This window comes from Phacochoerus africanus, chromosome 1, assembly GCF_016906955.1.
Source record: "Phacochoerus africanus isolate WHEZ1 chromosome 1, ROS_Pafr_v1, whole genome shotgun sequence".
In the NCBI taxonomy this organism is placed as follows: Eukaryota; Metazoa; Chordata; class Mammalia; order Artiodactyla; family Suidae; genus Phacochoerus; species Phacochoerus africanus.
The window spans coordinates 83,773,605-83,794,700 of NC_062544.1; the positions used below are offsets into that span (position 1 = coordinate 83,773,605).

The 21,096-nt window shown below is 47.5% G+C and overlaps 1 protein-coding gene across 1 annotated transcript in view; it reads left to right on the top strand.

The window, feature by feature from the left end:
* Nucleotides 1–230: 230 nt before the first annotated feature.
* GALNT15 (polypeptide N-acetylgalactosaminyltransferase 15) overlaps nt 231–21,096 on the top strand; it is a 38,704-nt gene continuing 17,838 nt past the window's right edge. Inside the window, 3 exon segments of the mRNA XM_047768781.1 lie at nt 231–1,431; nt 11,540–11,706; nt 13,066–13,270. Of these exon segments, the coding sequence (XP_047624737.1) occupies nt 905–1,431; nt 11,540–11,706; nt 13,066–13,270 (899 nt within the window). The 5' untranslated portion in view covers nt 231–904.

The following is a 21,096-nucleotide window of genomic DNA, read 5'->3' on the forward strand; positions in this document are numbered from 1 at the left end:
AGGGAAGAAAGGGGAACTCCAGCCAGCAGCTTGGGAGGCTGAACATGCAAAGAGCCAACCAGCTACCTGAATTTCCACTACCCGTACTGCCTTTCTGAAATCAGGAGGGGATACTCTTTCCTGCCCTTTTGGGTGGGGAAAGAAGCCTCGCTGTGGAATAGATTCAAATCAGAACTCCTTGGATGCTCCTGTTGGGTTTGGTCCTAGCAGTGACGGCGTTTGTTTTCCCCGTAGTCGCCTTCCTGGGGTTGCGCAAAGCCTAGGAACAGGGAGGGCATTAGGACCGGGAACGAGGCGAGCGCACGCTCGCCCGCTTCTGGCAGAGCCTCGCAGCCGGCTGTATGAGGAGCTCTGTGTGAAAGGAAATCAGGCGCTACTTGCCGGCTCCGCATCTGTTGAACCGACCTGACTTGAAGGGTCCAAAGGAGGACAGCTGTCAGCTCTGCGGGACTGAGGACCCATCAGCTCCCCTCATACATCTTATAGCCACCTGACCACGCATACAAGGGGGAAAACGAAACACGTGGGACTAGACCCCTGAGCAAAATGAAATCATTATTTTTCCCCAAAAAAGGAAAGGGGCATCAAAGGGGGGCAAACAGTTCATTTTGAAGTCCCTGTGAATGGTCTTTCGGAAGGCAATTGACATTTGCTCAGAGAGCATTTGTGGTGGGATTGAGTCCGCGGCTTTCTCGGCTTTCTGGGTGTAAGTGGAAGCCGGTCTTACGCTGCCGGCAGATGTCAGTCGGGACGGGAGAAGGAGCAGATTAAGTGACTGGCAAAAACAAACAAACTTCCAGGTAGACCCAGGAAGCCAGGTTCTGCTGTCAGCTTGAAGGAACCTGGAGCAGGAGGCGAAAGTGAACTTGAACATGACTTGTTGCATTTGGCAAGTTCCAGCAACATGTTCGTAAGGAAGCGAGGCAGGCACGGACCCTGCAGACTGCAGTTCCTGCTGCTCCTCCTGATGCTGGGATGCACGCTGCTGATGCTGGAGGTGCTGCACCCTCCCCCGCACGCCCGGCCCCCGGTTGTGACGGCCCAGGTCGCCGAACGCAGCCCCGAAGCCGGGTACCGCCTGAACTTTGGGGAATCTCAGGAGTGGGTGCTGGAGTCCGAGGATGAGGGCCAAGAGTACGGCCCCCTGGAGGGCCTGCCACCCTTTATCTCCCTGAGGGAGGATCAGCTCTTGGTGGCCGTGGCCTCGCACAGGGCCAGAAGGAACCAGAGCCAGGGCAGGAGAGGTGGCAGCTACAGGCTCATCAAGCATCCGAGCAGGAGGCAGGACGAGGAGGTCCCGGAGAGGGACTGGGGGGCTGAGGAGGAGGATGGGGAGGCATCTGAAGAGGAGCTGACCCTACGAGGCCTGGAGGAGGCGCTCAGTGCCCGCATCCCCCTGCAGAGGGCGCTGCCTGAGGTACGGCATCCGCTGTAAGTAAGGCCCTTGTTCCCTCTTTTTCGGTGCTGGAGAGCAGCCGGCAAAGTCCGGCTGAAGCCTTGCAGAAATCTGACTCCATTGTCTCAGGGCAGCGCTTCCCCAGGTGTGGTCCCTGGACCAGCAGCAGCGGCATCGGCATCGCTTGGGGACTTGTTAGAGATGCTGAGGCAGAAATCCTGGGTGGGGTCTCTAACCAGCCCTGCTGATGAAAACCACTGTCCCAGAGACAGAAAGGAGGAGCCCCTCCTTGTCCCCTCTCTTACACGTCCTGGGTTCTAGTCCTTCTGTCTCTGGATTGTCAGGTCAAATTGCTTTATTTCTGTAATGTAGAGGGGGCTGGGAGGGGATGTTCTCCAAGACACTTCTAGTTGTAATACTGACTCCAGCATATGTTGATCTTTTGAAGGTTGTGCTTGTTTTTGTTTGTTTGTTTGTTTGTTTTTGGTTTTGGATGAAAAGAATAGTCATAGCTAACAGTTATGTGGCTCTTGCCGTGTACCTGGCTTTAATCAAAGAACTTTTCATGTATTAACTCATAAGTCCTTACAGCTCTGCAGGATGGTGCTAGCACTACCATTATGCCTATCGTATAGGTATGAAAATAAGGCACAGAGAGGCCAAGTGACTTGCCCATAGTCACACAGCTAGTAGGTACCAAAGTAAGCATTCACTCCAATCTGCCTGAACCCCTTCCTTTATGACCCCCTCCATGACCTCTACTAGACTAAGGGGACTGTTCCAGGACCCAGGAGCTAGAATACCATGCTGATGCAGCCTGACCTGGCAGAGTGGCCCTACCTCCAGAAGGCAAGCTGGGAAGTATGATGACCTGCAGGCTGTGCCCAGGAAAATGGTGGGCTCATCCTGGAAACCCCCTGCCTTCCCCATCATCACCATGGCTGCCCCAGAAGAGAGGTCTAGGTACCAGCCTCCAGGGACAAGGCAGCCAGATAGTTGGGTGGTCTAGGTCCCTCCCCTAAAAGCACTGCTTTTCCCAGAGCCAAAGATTTCCTGGAAAGAAAACCCACCCTCCACCCCTCTGGGTGGGAGGATCAGGCTAGAACAGCAGTTGGGAGCAGGACCACATATCCCTCAGGTCCCTGGTGGGGTCCCTCTGAGCCTAGTCACTCAGCCCCTCTTTGTCAGGGATATGGAGATGCAGTCACAGGGAGGGGTAGCCTCCTTAGACTGTGTACTGTGGTCACAGCCCTGCTGTTCCAACTCCAGGTCTTGGCTGAAACAGCTCTTTTCAGGAAACTCCCAGAGCCAGCCAGGCCCACCCCATTGCAGTTTTGTACTCTCCACAGCCTTAATTCATAATACTCACTACGACTGAGGCTAAATGGTCATTGATGTGTTGGTTTATTCTGTGCCTGCTTCCCTTGACCTACAGTGAACCCATCATCTCAACTGGCGGTAAAGAAATTATTGCTGAATGAATGAATAGATCATTTTCCAATTCTTTTGATACATCTTTTCATTGGCCTAGAGCAAGAATGTCTTGCCATTCGGAAACACTGCCTCCATCAGAGAGTCTCTGGCTCCCAAAGCTGTGAATATACATGTGTATGCATGCATGTGTGTGAATTGCATAAGCATGGGTGCTTTGTATTGTGCTTGTATTCAGTGGATGCTGTGCATATGTGTTGTGTGTAGTGTATTAGTGTGCCTGGTGCCTAGGTATGCTGTGGTACTGGTTGTATGGTGTGTTGTCACATGTGCATGTGTGTCCTCGATGTGTTAATATTCATGTATGTGTGCATTGAGATTGCATGGCTTGTGCATGTATCATATGTGTTGTGTACGTGGCATAATGCCTGTGTGTTGTGATGTGGTGCCTGGGTTGCCTGTTTTTGTTTTTGCTTTTTTTTGGTGACACATGTGTGCATGCAGACTGCAACTGTGCTGCATGTGTATATGTGCTTGTGTGTATGGTGTCTTATCCATGCATTTTGTGAGTGGTGTGAAGTGCATGGGTGTATTGTGTGCGTTGTGCACGTGGTGTGATGTGCACCCCATACTGTGCTTGTATGCATGTGTGTGTGTTGTGATGTACAGCTTCTTTGGCATGTTTGTGCGACCCATGTGCACATGTATTTGGTGTGCGTTGCACACGTGCATCGTGTGAGTGTGCTGCATGTGTGTTGTGGTATATGAGTACATTTAACAAGTATGCTGTGTTATGCTTGTGGCACAAAGCGCGTATGTGGGTATATTTGTTGTGTGTGTGATGTGCACGTGTGCAGGTGTGTGTATGTGCGCACCACATTGGTAGGTGCCTCTCCCAGTCGGGGTGACCAACTCAGCTCAGTTCCTGGCTGGAAATCCCTTGGTCCAGGTAAACAGGGCCAGTTGGTCTCCCCGCCCCCAGCTTGGCTCTGTATGGAGGTATGTGGCTCCCTCTGCTGGCCAAAGTCTGTCACTGCATCCTGTGTTGCCCAGCCCTGGACCCCAGGAACCCCCTTCCAAGAATGCAGCAGGCACCAGCATTGCCCTTTCCTGGCACTGCTCCAGGATGCACAAGAGATTCTGTGAAAAGTAATGCAAAAAAAACCCCAGCCCTCCTTCCAGGGTGTCAGGACATTTCTGGTGGTGCTGAGTGGAGGGGATAAATATGTAGATGGATTAAAGAGAAGAGCAGGATAGAACTGAGGACTAGGATTGACTCAGCCCTTCAAAGCTGCTGTCAAAAAGGAGTGTGGAGACGAACAAGCCTTGCCCATTCAGCCTCTAGTGTCACTGGCAGCTTTCAATGCTCTTCCTGGCCATCTCTCCATCATCCTGGCATATGGTGTAGGGAGACGGAGGGCTAGGAGCAAAGAGGCTCCCGATTGAGAAAGTGCTTTGTGATCTCTATGTCTGTCTGTCTGTCCATCCCAGCAGTGACTCTCAGGCTTGAGTGTGCATCACTACGCCTAGAGCTCTCATTAAAACGCAGAGTCCTGATCTCCACTCCTCTACTTTCTGACTCAGAAGGTCTTGGGTGTGGCCCAAGGATTGATTTCTCCAAGTTTCTGGGTGATGCTGATAGTGCTGGTCTGAAGACACTCTCTATGCCTTTTTGCAGAGAGCATGCTTCTCAAATTTCATCGTGAATGCAAATCTGCTAGGCATCTTGTGAAAATGCAGAGTATGATGTAGTTAGCCAGGGGTGCAGCCCAAGATGCCACATTTCTATCAGGCTCCCAGCTGGTACCAGCACTGCTGGTCCACAGACCTCATGTTTGAGCAACAAGGGGCTACATCACTGTTTCCTCAAAGTATGTGCATATCAGATTCCTGCATGTGCTTGTTTCCGACCCCATCATTAGATACTCTGTAGTTCTGAATTGGAGCCCAGCAATCTGACTTTTTAAAAGCTGAAGCTAAACAAATTGGAGATGGTGAGTGGAGAGGTAGTAGGGCTCTGGAAGTTTCCATGGAGGAGGTAGTTCTGGGATTGAAAAATAGAGGCAGAAAGGAACACAGTCCCTTCATGGTGCAGGGTTTTGTACTTAAGCACAAATGTCAGCGAAGCCATAGCTGGCTGTATGCTCCCTGCTTGTGCCAACTTGTATTTCCTGTTTGACCTGTGTTTCCCTGGTTTGTATGCCTGCAACTATGACTAAATCATATACCCGTAGAGCAGTGGACCCAGAGTTCTGATCCCACCCCTTCCTGTGTGATCTTGTGCAATCACTCAACCTCACTGAGCCTCAGTTTCCCCAACTGTAAAATGGCAACGATAACACCTTTGCAGAAAGCTGCAGATAAAAGAAGACAAAATGTCTGCCGATCCCCCCAGTGTTCAAATCCAAACAGAAGATGCTCTTAACATGTTCTCGAGTATAGGATCTGAGGGTGAGTTGGAAAGAGAGAGGAAGGTTGAGGTGGGCAGTGCACATGTCCTTTCTCTGATCCATGAGTTGTTTCCTGCCCCCTTGGGCTGCTCAATCATCACAAACTAGGAGGCACATTGGAATTATCTGGAAGTCTTAAAAACAACTCCTATTGGGGTTCTCCTGGTAGAGATTCTTATTTAGTTGGTCTGGACTGAGGCCTGGGTGTCCCTGGGTAGTTCCAATGGGCAGTTGGGGCTAAGAACCAGGCAGCTGAGGCTGAGATCCAGGGCTGCAAGGTACCAGGCGTTTCCCCGTTTCCTTTCCCCATCTTCTTCTTTGCTTCCTCCACTCCTTGTCCCAGAGGCCACTGTGGGAGCAGCTTTGTTGTCAAGGAGGAGGGTATGTTATAGTCCACATGGTCAGGTCAGTTCCTGCCAGGCAGCGAGCCCCTTAGGATGGCTTTGGCACCTGGGCTGCAAAAGAACAAAGAGGCAGCTGAAACAGCATCAATAAATCTGAGCCAGCGGGCTCACCCCTGGGGTGGGGGTGGAGGTTAGGAAGGGGAGAGAGCAGGGGCAGGAATAGCCTGGGGCAGAGAGGGAAAGCCACACAGTATGTCTAGGGCCTGGCTGGCCGGGTAACAAAGGGAACCCATAACACCAAGCTTTCAGCCCTCAAGTCCAGCATCACCATGGCTGGGGACAGTGCCTCCTCTGGACTCCAACCTGGATCCGGCCCCCACAGTGTGGCTGTGGTGGAGACTGTGCTTAATGTGACCCTTTGAGATAGAATGGGCTTATGGTGCTCAGTGGGGAGAGTTCTTGCCTTGTGCTCTGGGCTAGCCTCAGGGATTAGACACAGGTTGTTAACCTGCATCATATCTTTTTAAATCACCAGTGTCACTTACCCCAGTGGCACTCAAGGTGTGGGTCTCACACCTGCCACATCAGAAAGGCAGAGTCTCAGGCCCACTCAGCACTGCTGCTTGAAAAATCTCTGTTTTTAACAAAATTCCCAGACAATTTACATTCATGTTAAAGTTTGAGTAACACTGATGAGGTCTCAGGGTCACAGCCCTGCACCCAAGAATCAACTCCAAGGTTTTAAAAATTCTCATACCCAAGCTTCTCCCCACAGACCAACCAAGTACGTTCAACCCTGAGTGATTCTCATATGCAAGCAGGACAGGAACTAGAGCCTCTTAGGGGGAAAAGAACAGATGCTCGTGTGACTGCAGGTGGCAGGGTTATTGCAAGTCTGCCCAGGAAGCAAGGAGCAGAGAAGATGCAGGAGGTGCAGGGGGGTGATGGGAAGGGGACTCACAAGCCATTGTGCTCCTGGGACTGTGCCTTCCTGACATCCTCCAGCAGCAGGGGTCCTGGCACCCGCTCTTGTTTAATTTACCTTCCGATGTCCTCCCACCAACTACCACTGTCCTCTCCTTAAGCTGTCGTCCAGGGACCAGCGGCATCAGCATCACTGGGAGCTCACTCACCAGAGACGAAGATTCTTAGCCCCCACACCAGACCTCCTGGGTCCAAATCTGCATTTGGGGAGATGCCGGGTGATGTGGGTGCATGTTAATACCTGAAAAGCACTAGGCTTCTTCTACCTTATTGTCCGTTCTGTGACCTGCTACCAGCTGCTAAACTCTCACTGTGTGTCTGAATAGCACTGTGAGATAGTTGACCTGGAAGAATCACCTGGCCACAGTCTGGGGGAGGCTGTCCCTGTTAGGAGAGCTATTACACCAAGAGGCTTCACAGGCCCAGGTTAGTGTTCAGACCAGCAACTCCCAGTTGATACCCATCTTTTGTCCAGGGCTAGGAAGCCAGGATCAGAGCAAAACCAAGGACTCCTGGAGCCCCTCAGAAGGAGGCTGGGAGACTCCTGAGGACCCCCACAAAGAGAAGGGGACTGCATGTACCTTGCATGACTTGTCTACACTCTGGGGAAGGACAGGCTGGCAGCCTCAGCCTCATCTGTAGGCTCCGTCCTTTCCATACTTCGCCTTCATTCATAAGTTCTTTGTCCATCCTTCTAAGGCATTACCCTAGGCCTGGCCTGGAAATTGAGGTCCCCAAGATGAGCCCCACCAATTACATGTGAGATGGGCTGGACATTGGGGATTTTTACAGAATGCAAGAGGTTGGTATTATTCTCCTGTTTCTACAGACAACCAGCCCAGATACCTTTTGAGAGCAAGAACAGTGTGTACCATTGTTCACTGAATAAATATTTGCTTAGCAATTTTTTTTTTTTTTTTTTGCTTTTGGATGCACCTGCGGCATATGTAAGTTCTCAGGCTAGCAGTCAAATTGGAGCTACAGCTGCCAGCCTACGCCACAGCCACAGCAACTCAGGATCCAAGCCATGCAACCTACACTGCTGCTCACAGCAACGCCGGATCCCTGACCCACACAGCAACTCCAGGAATCAGAATTCACATCCTCGTAGATACTAGTTGGATTCATTTCTGCTGCACCACAATGGGAACTCCCTGCTTAGCAACTATTAAAGGTGAGAAAGTGGAGTAATTCCCAGCCCCACCCCGAAGGAGCTCCAGCCTGGCAACCAGCATCAGTGGGCTCAGGGCTGAGACAGGGAAGCCCACCTCAGTGGGGAACCCCTGCTGATTGGTAGGAAGAGGGGTCAGTAACTCCAAAACAGCTTTAGAAAACCTGGCAGAAACCTTTCCTCTCTGGCCAGGCACAGGAAGGGCAGGGGAAGGTTTGTGTCACAGCCAGGCCATCTGGTGAACTGCTGTGACTCATCTTCCTCAGGATCATCCTCCAAAGGTGTATTCTGAGTTCATAGGTGACCCTGGAGCTGCACGAAGTGAGGGCGTGCATCTGTGTGTAAACACAGACCCAGGCTCTCCTGATTTGGGACCGTGAAGACAAAAATTTCACATTCATTGAGTTTTTCTCTTAGGCCAGCAGGAGCCCTCTTCATCCAGGCAGCACCCCTGGGCTGGAGAAAGGGCTCAGTCTCCGAGTACTGGCCAGTGTTGGCCAGTCAGGGGATATAAATAGCAGAGCCAGGATGCGAAGCCACGTTGATTTGATTCCAAAGTCCTTGGTCCTTCCTTCCCCCTCGTGCCACACAGAAGATGGATAAATGAGATTGGGGTGGGCTTTTAGAAACTTGTGTGATGTGTACAAACTGACAATATATAGTTGAAGGACAAAGAAAGTGGCCCCTTATTTAATAATAAAAAAGTGACTTTGGAGTTCTTCTTGTGGCTCAGTGGGTTAAGAACCCGACTAGTATCCATGAGGATGCAGGTTTGATCCTTGGTCTTGCTCAGTGGGTTAAGGATCTAGCCTACAAGCTATGGTATACGTCGCAGATGCAGCTCAGATCTGGTCTGGCTGTGGCTTTGGCTGTGGCTGGCTGTGGCAGCTCTGATTCCACCCCTAGCCCAGGAATTTTCATATGCTGCAGGTGTGCACCCCTCCACCCACCCCCCGAAAAACAACAACAACAGCAACGTGATTTCTTCACAGGGATCCTTCTTGGAGTACTTGGTCATATTTGGGCACTGCTTCACAACATCCAAGAGCCCTTTCTCTGCCCTGCCTCATCCATCCCCCCAGCAAAGCCCTAGTACAGACAGAGCAGGAAGAAGAGCCCCTGTGTGAGCTGCTGAGCTTTGGCTCTCTTGTTTGCTTTCTTTATTCCCCCAAATGATTTGAAGATACACCAGGAAACAGAAAATTGCTATTAATATCATGTATTGTCAAGATAAAGGGAGGTATACTTGAGAATACCTTTCCTTCCGTTTCTGGTACACACCAAGCCCCTTCCCACCTCCAAGTCCCAGCAGAGCCTGTGACACCAGCCAGGAACACTGTTCCCCACCCACATACCTTCTCTGACTGTGCTCCACCCACCATTGGGTCCTGGTTTCCGTTGTTGAATTATTCCTAGGTTTTCTGTTTAATGGGTTATATCTCCAGGGCATCAGAGACTATCTGAATTTGGGTTCCCCCAAAGCAGACTCTGAGATGAGGATCTGTTTTGTAGGTGATGCCAGGGAGCCCTGATAAGGGGCTGGGAGGGTGGGGCAGGGGGTAGGAGATAGCCAATGAAAGGCGTGTTTTCAGGCAGTTACCTCTGAGAGGAGAGTTCAGCACTAAGCGATTCTGGGTGGAGCACACGTCTCCGGCGGAGGGTTCTGGGAGACGGGGTGGAGCAAGCATGTCATTGAGGGTCTGAATTGCTGAATGTTAATTCACCAGCTCTTTTCAGTCACTGGCTTAGGGCAGCTCACTGGCATAGGTGGGATTTTACTCTCCAGCTCTTCAGCTACTGGTGCTTAGGAAGACCATCAGCAGTCAGAGAAAACCCTCGGACAGCTGGAAGTCAGGCTGTGCTGTATTATATAGTATCCCCCACGGGGCCATGGGCAGGAGCATCACAGATTCTGCTTCAAGGGTTTTTAACTAATTCATCTTCCGGTCCTGACGCACAGCAGGTTTCAGGCAGTCAGTTTAATGACCGGATGGACAGATGGAAGGCCAGGATCAAAGAGAAAATTAAAATGAAAATAGGCAATCCATGACTAAATAGCCTATTTCCTTACTTTGAACTTCCTGGCAACCAAAGTGAAAAGGGAAACATGATAAATATTGTGATCCTTGTTATTTAAAAAAAGGACACATATTAGGTCCTCAGAGGAAGAGAAGCGTTCGTAGTACCACTGTCTGACAGGAATTTCCCTCCAGATGCATTGAGAGGACAGAAATTGGTGGAGGAGACAATCCCCTCCACGGTATTACAGAGCCTGTAACAGAAAGAGGCCAGTTCCTCGGGAAAGCATGGCAGTGTCATGCCCTGAGGGTATGAACTTCAGTCCCTATAAAACCACACCAAGGGAATCCCTTATGGCTTATGCAGGCTTCTTTGTCCCCAAACTCCTCTCCTATCTGACTGGAAATAAAACAAGTTCCCAAGTAGTATTTGCAGGCTTTTCTGCACCCGCTGAGTTCACTGAGGCAAGATTTCTTTTCACAGCCACTGGAAGCCTCAGTTCTAAGACCCCTGGATTTGCCAACACTTGTGACCACAAAAGAAATGGAGAAAACACAAGGAAAGTTTGAACTCGTTTGTGAGCAAATCTGAGGGCAGAGTGGAGGTTCTCAAAGTTGGGTGGATTTGCAGGAGCTTACGAGGCCTGAGGAGAGAGGAGGGAGTTTGCGTGGGGTAGGGGAGGATAAAGGCAGTCAGAGAACTGAGCTGAGGCTGTAGCATGCACTGGGGACTCCCAGTTATCTTCCTTAAATTTCAGGGGAACTTCGGATGTGTGATTTGAACAGCCCTGCAATCAAGCTGTAAAAGTTCATGTAAAGTTCATTACTGTATTCATCTCAGAGATGCTTCTAAGGATCCAGTCATCCTAATTAAGGATTTCTTTCTAAAATCTATTTCTTTTAGAAATTCTTTTTAGGTACAAAAACTGGTAAAATCTAAATAAGGTCTGTATTTGAGTTAATAGTATTGAATGATGTCAAATTTCTGGTTTTGATCATTGTGGATGCTTAAGGTATTATCACTAAGTGAAGCTGGGTAAAGGTAACACAGGAACTCTCTGTGCTATTTTTGCAACTTCTTATGAGTCAAAAGATTTCAAATTAAAAAGTTATAAATTGTAAAAAAAAAAAAAAAAAGGACTAGGAAGAATGTTGCTTCCTTAAAATATCTGGTATGTAACTTTTCTAATGGTTTGATAATTCTGTTCCAGAATAAACCTCCCATTCTGCTTTGGCTACTAGGAAGCTCAGAGTCAAATTTTAAATTCTCTCTGGAAATACCAAGGCCCTTTTCACCTGTATATGTATTTTCTTTCTCCAAATGTTGGCTTTCTACTTAACTAAAGAAAAATGCATAACCTAAAAGTTGCGAATTATGTTTTATTGGGGGAAACTACTATGCACCTTGTCCTAAATATTTAAGCCTCACGGCATCTCTAAGAAGTTGATAATACGGTCATTCATTTCCATTTTATAGATTAGGACAGTTGTCTGCTGAAAATGGAGGTAACATCTCTCAACTGCTATGAGAGAGGCCTGGGTTAAACCTTGTAAAGAAGCTTTTGGGATTTGAAGCCTGGGAGATAGTGGACAGCACCACTGTGAGGATGTATTGGGTTCTCTTTTTGTGTGGAAATTCTGAGGAAACCCAGAGAGAGCCATTGAGTTGGAAAGAGAGCCATGGGCTGGAGTGGCCTCAGCCAGGGCCTTCTCTTCCCCACGCACCCTGCTTCTCTTCTGCACAGGTGTCTGCAGCAGCATCCTGAGGACAGCCTGCCCACAGCCAGCATCATCCTCTGTTTCCATGACGAGGCCTGGTCCACCCTCCTGAGAACCGTGCACAGTATCCTGGACACAGCATCCAGGGCCTTCTTGAAGGAGATCATCCTGGTGGATGACCTCAGCCAGCAAGGTGGCCCTGGGTTTTCTTCATGCTCTGGTGGTTGGGCCTGGACCTGGGGTGGGTTTCCCATGAAAAGACTGGGGTTTGGAACCTGTGTTGGCAAGGTCCTCTGAGGTAGAGCTGCAGATGGGGATTCAGGCACAGGTAACTCATTAGGGAAGAGCCCCAGGAGGTCACTGCTTTGCTGTGCTGCACTGCTCTTTTATACAAGGGACTGGAGCATCTGCAGATGGGAATGGGTCCTGGAACCAATCCCCTCACCCTGATACTGGGGGTCAGCTGTACATGGTTCTTCCCATCTCCGATAGTTTGCTCACCTGGGTGCATTCACACATGTGCATACACCCAACTTTTCTGATCTTGAATATGAAACCTAATGACCCTCTCTCATCCTGTATCCTCTATAGGACTATCCTTCCTAAAAGAATGGTTAGACTCTTGGTCTCAATTTTCCACCTCCCTTTCTCTCTTCAACTTACTGCCTTGCCTACCTACTCCCACCCATGTAAGGAGACCACTTTGGCCAGTGCCACTAATGACCTACTGGTGGCCACATATAAGGGACCCTCTGTCTTTTATTTCCTTGACCACTGTGTCTTAGGTTGGGTACCCTGGAAGCAAAGCCTGAGAATGGGATTCATGTGCCTGTGTTTGAGGGTGGTACCCTCAGTGGAACATTGTAGGGGAGTGTGGTGTGGGGGTGCCCTCAGGGGAACATGGTGGGAAAGTGGGGAAAACAGCTGAGCAAAGATCTATTAGATGAAGTTCAGCCACAGCCTGATCCCAGGGGGATCTCTACAGTGTAAACCATACCTCAGAATCTGTCTAGCCTTGAAGCAAGGGGGCGGGCTTGGTACCCCAGCAATAGTCAGTCGCTGACTCTGGGCACCTGGGGTGGGGGTGGACATTCTGCATGACACTCTGCTACTTGCAGGAGGGGCGGTTCCAATACCCAAGGGCACATCTCCGCAGAAGGATGCAGACTGCAGTGAGAAGCGAACCCACAGCAGCTGGGCACATATAAACCAAACCAGCCCAGTAAAAGTGATGCCAGGGTATCTGAGTAGGGCATGAGAAGTAGCTGCTTCAACCTTACTGCTGTGTTTAGAGAATGTGAGCGAGTTCTATCCTCTCCTGGTTTCATGACGCCATTTCTCCTCTTTTTAACTGGAGAGAATCCTGACCCATGGAAACTAAGGAAGCAACTCACATCTTAGCAACAACCACATTGTACTGTATATGATGCTTGGGGTCCTGGGGCTCCCCACAGCTCGCAAGAGCCCTGTTGGCAATGATCCTAGTGATGGTCATTACAGCTCGCGGGTTGTGGCCACTGGGACCCCACTGACTACAACCCTGTGATTCCAGGACAACTCAAGTCAGCACTCGGCGAATATGTGGCCCGGCTGGAGAGGGTGAAATTGCTCAGGAGCAACAGGAGGCTGGGCACCGCCCGGGCCCGGATGCTGGGGGCTGCCAGGGCCACCGGGGATGTGCTGGTCTTCATGGACGCCCACTGCGAGTGCCACCCGGGCTGGCTAGAGCCCCTTTTGGGCAGAATAGCTGGCGACAGGTAACTCATCCCCAGGGACTGAGGAAAATATGGTCGTCCACAGCCTTGGCCACTCACAGGACATCCACCCACCAGTGAAAAACACCTGAGCGTCCACAATCAGAGTGATGTGTTCCTTTGGGTCTTTCAGATGTTTGAACCCTCTAAGAAGTATAAGGAATGCTCAGCGGGTTATGGATCCGGCATTGTCTCTGCTATGGTGCGGGTTCAAATCCTTGGCCTGGGAACTTCCACATGCCATGGATGCAGCCAAAAAGGGGCGGGGTGGGGGGGACAGTGTAGGGAGGTAGAGTTAGAAGAGAGGTAAGGATTCTCCGATCCATGTACCTTGTTTTATAGATACAGAAACCAAAGCCTGGAGAGTAGCTTATACTTGCATATATGCTGGGAACTTCACCATGCTTATCACTATTTTTGATGAAGAGTCAACAGTTTTAATCCAGTTTGTAACATAATCTTGGAGAAAGTCAACTTTGCTGGGCCATAGGTAATCACCCTTAAAAAGAAAGTATTAGCCTTTGGGATGGTTCAAGTTCCATCGAGAACTAACATTCTTGGGTTTTTTGGTCAACATAAGGGGTCTCTAGTTTTCCAACCCAGGCCCACTCTGGGGAATGTGAAGGCATGACACACCCTGTAGCTAAAGATTTAAAATTATGACCATTTCTCTGTCTTTGCCCCATCTTGCTGTCAGGGTCGTTCCATTCATTAAACAGTTTCTAAACATGTTTTGCCAACCATTTCCCCTCAGTTGGAATATCCCACTTGGGAAAACCAACACAGCCTTGGGGGCTCATGCAGGCCTGTCACACAGTAGGAGCTCAGTGAGTGATAGTTTTCACTGATGTCCATCCAGGTAGGCCTGACGCTAGAACAAAGCTTATGACTTTGATTCTGCCCTCCTACCCACAGTAAATGTTGACAGTCTCACTTGGGGATGACCACATATAAGGAAAATATGACAGAGCAGGTTGCGTTCCACCAGATGGAAGAGTTTTCAAGCAACACAAAGGGGACTGTTAATAGTCCGGTGATTCTTTTTGATAAAGAAAGGAAATAAGGCTCAAGTGAAATCAAGAAGGATTAATTTTGTCCAGTTTGATGACACACACCCACTCCTGGTTCACATTTCATAAAAGAAGTAGGTTATATAAATTCGGCAGAAGAACGAGGATGGGCAAATTCACAAACCCCATGAGGCTGCCATCTTAGATTCTGTTCTCAAATCACAGTGACTGTGCAGCTTCAGAGTGGGACCCAAGGCAGGTCCCGCCTCTTCCCCATCTAATTCCCCTCCTGGTGTCACAGACGGGGGGCTCTCAGAGGGGCCTTTAAGATCAGCATTGATTAAAATGAGCTCTTCATGTCTGATTCTCACACTGGCACCATTTTCAAGATCTAGAGCTCTCTCTCACTCCAGACTGGGAGACAAAGCCATGGCAATACTCCAATGTCCTCAGCTGTGATGAAAGGAGGCTCCTGGGAAGTTTTCTAAGGTTGAGAGATGGGGAGTCCTGGAACTTCTGGTGGGCTCTTCCCCTCCCCTCTTTACCAGACTTCCTCCACATACACTCCCTCCATCTCTCTCTCTCTCTCTCTCTCTCTCTCTCTCTCTCTCTCTCACACACACACACACACACACACACACACACACACACACAGCCTCTGTCCCAGACCCATCATGGCTTGGCCTCTTCTTCATGTCCCCCGCTCTGTGTGGTGACCGTCTTTCTGTGACCCCACACCTCACCCACAACTCCCTGTGCACCTCTTGGCTCTGGGCCCCAGCGCTGGGCGTACAGGCCTTGGCAGGGAGGGTCTCTCCCAGGTCTGAGTCCCCATCTCCCTGAACTTCACGTGGTGATGCTCTGAAGCTGTGGCCTGGGGGAGTGGTCCTTTCACGGTTTGCTCTACCCTCACCTCCAATCCTGGTGACTTTTGTGGCAACTCACTTCACGTAGAGCAAAGCTGTAGAAACCACTGGGCCCAGCATTTTTTTTTTTTTTTCTTTTTAGGGCTGCACCCGCAGCATATGGAAGTTCCCAGGCTAGGAGTGGAGTTGGAGCTGTACCACCAGCCTACGCCACAGCCATGGCAATGTGGCATCCGAGTCATGTCTGTGACCTACACCACAGCTCATGGAAATACCGGATACTTAACCCACTGAGTGAGGCCAGGGATTGAACCTGAGTTCTCATGGATACCAGTCAGGTTCGCTACTGCTGAGACACCACAAGAATTCCAAGGGTGCAGCTTCTTATAGTTGCTGCTCTTTGAGAGAGGAAAGGACCCAGGTGCTTCTGAGCCTTAAGAAAGACACATTAAGTTACCAGGTGAGGACCCATTGCCCCCAGAGCAGAGGAGGTCTTGAAGGTCTTTCATTTAAAAGGTAGAGGAGGAATAATGAGTAAACAGTGTAATAAACGATAAAGCAACTATTGCAAAGAGTTACAACTTCTTCAAAGCCCTGGTCAGAGAATTCTGGTCTTGGTTTCTGGCCCCAGTTCCCTGTCCCTGCCCACGAAACAGGTCTGCCAAGAACCATATGGCAACTTTTATGAATCTGGCAAAGGAGTCCCTCCCTCATGACCTTTACTCCCATCCCTCAGAAAATGTGTCATCATACACTCATTTTGTTAGAACAGGGCACTTTAATGCTAATTGCCAGAACATTTAGAAATAAATGTGCACATTTACAGTGTCTTTGATATTTGAGGCATTCTCTAGGATTGGGCAGTGCACAACACACACAACTGTACACAGCAGCCCCCAAATTTCTTCAAGAGTGGTTATTTTTAGGGCAGTACTGATTGGTGACTGGTTTCTACATAAAGTAACAAAGATGAAGATAAAGGGTAGCTGTTGTCCCAGCTGCCAGATCTAGTACCCAAACCAAGAAGTAAGAGTCATGGCCAAAGAAAAAGGAAAATTTCCAAGGGGAAAGGGACAAACTCTCTTAAGGGTGTTCTTGGCTCAAGAGGACCCTATCCTATGCCACACCCCTTGGCATGGCAGAATCTTAGAAAGGCCAGAGCTAGTTTGGGGGTCGCACCTGAGCAGCAGTAGCTCTGGGAAGAGAGAAGTCAGACCTTTTTCCTTCTCAGTATAAGATGCTTCCCACCAACACCAAGAATTTGCATTAACTTCCAAAATGACTGTATACATCGTAGACCTGGAGGAACAATGAAGCCCGGGGAAAATCAAGAGGGGTGAAATAAACTAGGGTAGATTCTTCCTTAGGGTAAAATGTTTGGCTGATAAGTTTGAGCTGCAGTTAGCTTTTGGCTCTCTGGACAGTGGTCCCTTAGTTGACCTCACATATTTCAGTTAGCCTGTGTTTGTTGATAGCTCCATTGAAATCCAAACACCTGATCTCCTGGAGCTTAGAAAGGCTTAGGGGAGGATTGACCTCATGTCTACCTGAGAGTTAAATCTCAGTTCACCAGTGACAGGATGATGGAGTGAACACTCTCCTAGCTCCTTTCAAGTCAGACAGGGAATCTTTGATATTTTGCTTAAAGTGAATTCCAAGAATGCCAGATACATTTGTAGATTTGAAACACAAAGCTGAATATAAGACAGTTTTTTTGTTTGTTTGTTTTGTTTTTAAATCATCCTTTTTTGGGTCGCTAGAATGCAGTTACTCCCTAATTCAGCCCTGGTTAGGGAGCCACTATGGTCCTTGGGAATAAAAACCGAAACAGAAAACATCTTTTACTTCATTCACTGACATTTTATTCTTCACCTCTACCCAAATGTACTCAAAGAGGCTTATGATGAATCATTTATGTATCTGGATAAAAGAGAAGGAAAAGGAGGTTTCAGAAGGGGAAAGATAGTGTTGGAAATCAGGGGTAATGCAGTTATTAGAAATGAGTTTTACAAGGAGTTCTCTGGTGCTTTAGTGGTTAGGACTCGGCACTTTCGCTGCTGCAGCCCAGATTCAATCCCTGATCTGGGAACTGAGATCCCATTTGAGCTGCTTCGCACCACAGGGGGAAAAAAAAAAAGTAAGGAAGTGAGCTTTACTTATGACTCTGAAATTCCAGCAAGACAGAGCCAAAAGAAATTTGGTGAATTTTAGGGTGCTCATTTTCTGATGAAAAAGAATATACACCTTTACCAAGAAAGCACACAGCTCAAAGGTCTGGGACAAATTAGGTCTCCATTCTGGTCCTATTCCCATTCTTGAGATGGTGCAGACTTGATGGGGTTCTTCAGACTTCCACCCCACAGCTTCCTTGGCTCTTGAGGCTGAAATTCCACAAAATGCTTTGCCAGTAGCCAAATCCATCCTATCTGCTCAGCTCATCCTACAGGAAGTGGAGACTTCGGAGGGTGCCCTTCTTTCTTCCTTGCCTTTGCTTCTCAGTTTTCTTAGGTCAATGCAAGGTGCTCCAAAATGGCAGACACCAGAGGGATTAAGTTCCTCTTACTTTCCAGAGGGAACAAGGTGAAAAGGGCAGGAAAAGCACATCAAGATCCTTGCTCTAAATATAACCCCCATGACTCTTTACACCAAGACCAGTCACTTAAAGCCACAGATTTAAGCAGATAATTGAGTCCCAGGACCACCCTGGCCCTCTGCACATGGGCTGGGCTGGTGCCAGCCTTGGCTGTCTCCCAGATGGATGAAAATTGATGGGAATCTAAACAGCATGGCTGACATCTGTTTTCCAGGAATCTTACTTAGACTGGTAACTTCCAATCACCCCTGAGCTCAGGCCTGATTGATCCAATGCTCTTTAACCAAATAGGCCCCTCAATCCTTGTGGTACAGATTTTAAAAGGAACTATCATGAGATGGCAGGAAAAAAATATGATTGAGATATTGACCAGGTCACCCACAGCTCCTGGGATACCTGAATGGCTTGTTACCTGTTTCCAACTTGTACCATTTTCCCATCACCCTCTCTGAGGTCACGTAGTCCCGAGCTGTGCCCCCAAATTGGGATAAAATACAATCACCAACAGCAACAGTAAATGAACAAAAAAGCATAGACTCAGGACTTTGATTTGCTGGGAGACACCATGTGCTTATATATACATGCTTTAGCATCAAGGACCTTTCCTGGGCTTGACAATCCTGATTCCTCAAGCCAATCAAGTTTTATGATGCAGGGAGGAACAAGAACTAGACCCTAGAGCAAGGGTTCACGAACCCTCTGCCATTGTGCATAATATTTTGTAAATGTGCATATGGTTATTTTTTGAGGAAGCATCCATAGTTTTCCCCTGATTCTTAAAGGGATTAAAGACCCCCAAAGAAGTCAAGAGTCAGTCTTTACATATGAGCTTTCTGTACCTTTGTGGGAAGTAGTTCAACCTCTCCTTTTACAAATGAGGAAACCAAAGCCCGGAGGGGTGCAACAGCCATTTCAAGGTCACACAGTGCTTTAATGTCAGAGCTGAGCCTAAGACCCCATTCTCCTGTCTCTTGGCTTTGTCCAGAGAAGTCTTTTTTTTTTCCATTTTTTTTATTACTCAAATGAATTTATCACATCTGTAGTTGTATAATGATCATAACATTCTGATTTCACAGGATTTCCATCCCACAGCCCAAGCACATCCCCCCACCCCCCAAACTGTCTCCTCCAGAGACCATAAGTTTTTCAGTGTCTGTGAGTCAGCATCTGTTCTGCAAAGAAGTTCAGTCTGTCCTTTTTTCAGATTCCACATGTCAGTGAAAGCATTTGATGTTGGTATCTCATTGTATGGCTGACTTCACTTAGCATGATAGTTTCTAGGTCCATCCATGTATTTCGTTCTTTTTAATGGCTGAGTAGTATTCCATTGTGTATATGTACCACATCTTCTGGATCCACTCCTCTGTCGATGGACATTTAGGTTGTTTCCATGTCTTGGCTGTTGTAAATAGTGCTGCAATGAACATTGGAGTACATGTGTCTTTGCAAGTTGTGGTTTCCTCTGGGTAGATGCCCAGGAGTGGGATTGCTGGATCAAATGGTAGTTCTATGTCTAGTTTTCTGAGGAATCTCCATACTGCTTTCCACAGTGGTTGCACCAATTTACAATTCCACCAACAGTGTACTAGGGTTCCTTTTTCTTCACAACCTCTCTAGCACTTATTGTTTGTAGACTTTTGGATGATGGTCATTCTGGCTGGTGTAAGGTGTACCTCATAGTGGTTTTGATTTGCAACTCTCTAATAATGAATGACATTGAACATCTTTTCATGTGTTTCTTGGCCATCTGTATGTCTTCTTTGGAGAATTGTCTGTTTAGATCTTCTGCCCATTTTTTGATAGGCTTGTTTGTTTTTTTGATATGGAGCTGCAGAAGTTGTTTATAAATTTTGGAGATTAATCCCTTTTCAGTCGATTCACTTGCAAAGATTTTCTCCCATTCTGTGGGTTGTCTTTTTGTGTTGTTTAGGGTTTCCTTTGCTGTGCAGAAACTTTGAAGTTTGATTAGATCCCATTTGTTTATTTTTCTTTTTATTGTCAATACTCTGATAGGTGGATCCGAGAAGATGTTGCTGTCGTTTATGTCAGAGAGTGTTTGGCCTATGTTTTCCTCTAGGAGTTTGATAGTGTCTGGTCTTATATCTAGGTCTTTAATCCATTTTGAGTTTATCTTTGTGTATGATGTTAGGGAGTGTTCTAATTTCATTCTTTCCATGTGGCTGTCCAGTTTTCCCAGCACCACTTATTGAACAAGCAAAAGAAAATTATAGGCCAATTTCACTGATGAACATCGATGCAAAAATCCTCAACAAAATACTAGCAAACTGCGTCCAACAATACATTAAAAGGATTGTACGTCATGATCAAGTGGGATTTATCCCAGGGATGCAAGGGTCCAGAGAAGTCTTGAAGAAAAGAAAGAGGTAGGCATGCTCTTTAACCAAACAGACCCCTCATTCTTTGTGGGGAAAAAAACGTATTTTCTAGAACAATGCTGTTCAGTAGAAACAGAACATGAGCCCCGGATATAACTTAAAGAGTTCTAATAGTCATATTACAAAACAAAAATAAGCAGATGAAATTAATTTTAACAAAACATTTTAGTAAACCCAATATGCCCAAAATATCATTTCAACATGTAATCAATATGAGAATTACTAAGGTTTTTATATCTTGTTTTCATACTAAATTTTCTAAGTCCAGCACATATTTTATGCCTCATCTCAGTTTGGACAAATAGTATAGTAGGTCCCCAGTAGCCAAGTGGCTGCTCCATTGGGCAGTGTGTCTGGATTGTGTTTCCGTGCCCTAGCAAGTGAAAGGTGTTGATAGCTTACTTGTTTTTTGCTTTTCTAAAAATGTTTTATTACGGTATAGTTGATTTGCAATGTTGTGCCAATTTCTGCTGTACAGCAAAGTGACTCAGTCATGTATACATTTCCTTTCTTATATTATCTTCTGTCATGTTCTATCCCAAGAGACTGGATGTTGTTCCCTATGCTGTACAGTAGGACCTCATGGCTTATCCATTCTAAATGTAATAGTTTGCATCTACTAACCCCGAACTCCCAGTCCATCCCAGTCCATTCCCCCTCCCCCTTGGCAACCACAAATCTGTTCTCCATGTCTGTGAGTCTGTTTCTGTTCTGGTAATAGGTTCATCTGTGCCATATTTTTAGATTCCACATGTAAGTGATATCATATGGTATTTGTCTTTCTCTTTCTGACTTACTTCACTTAGTGTGACAATCTCTAAGTCCAATTGCTGCAAATGGCATTATTTCATTCTTTATTAAAGGCTGAGTTGTATTCCATTGTAGATATGTACCACATTTTCTTTTTTAAACTTAATTTTTATTAGAGTATAGTCGATTTACAATGTTGTGCCAATTTCTGCTG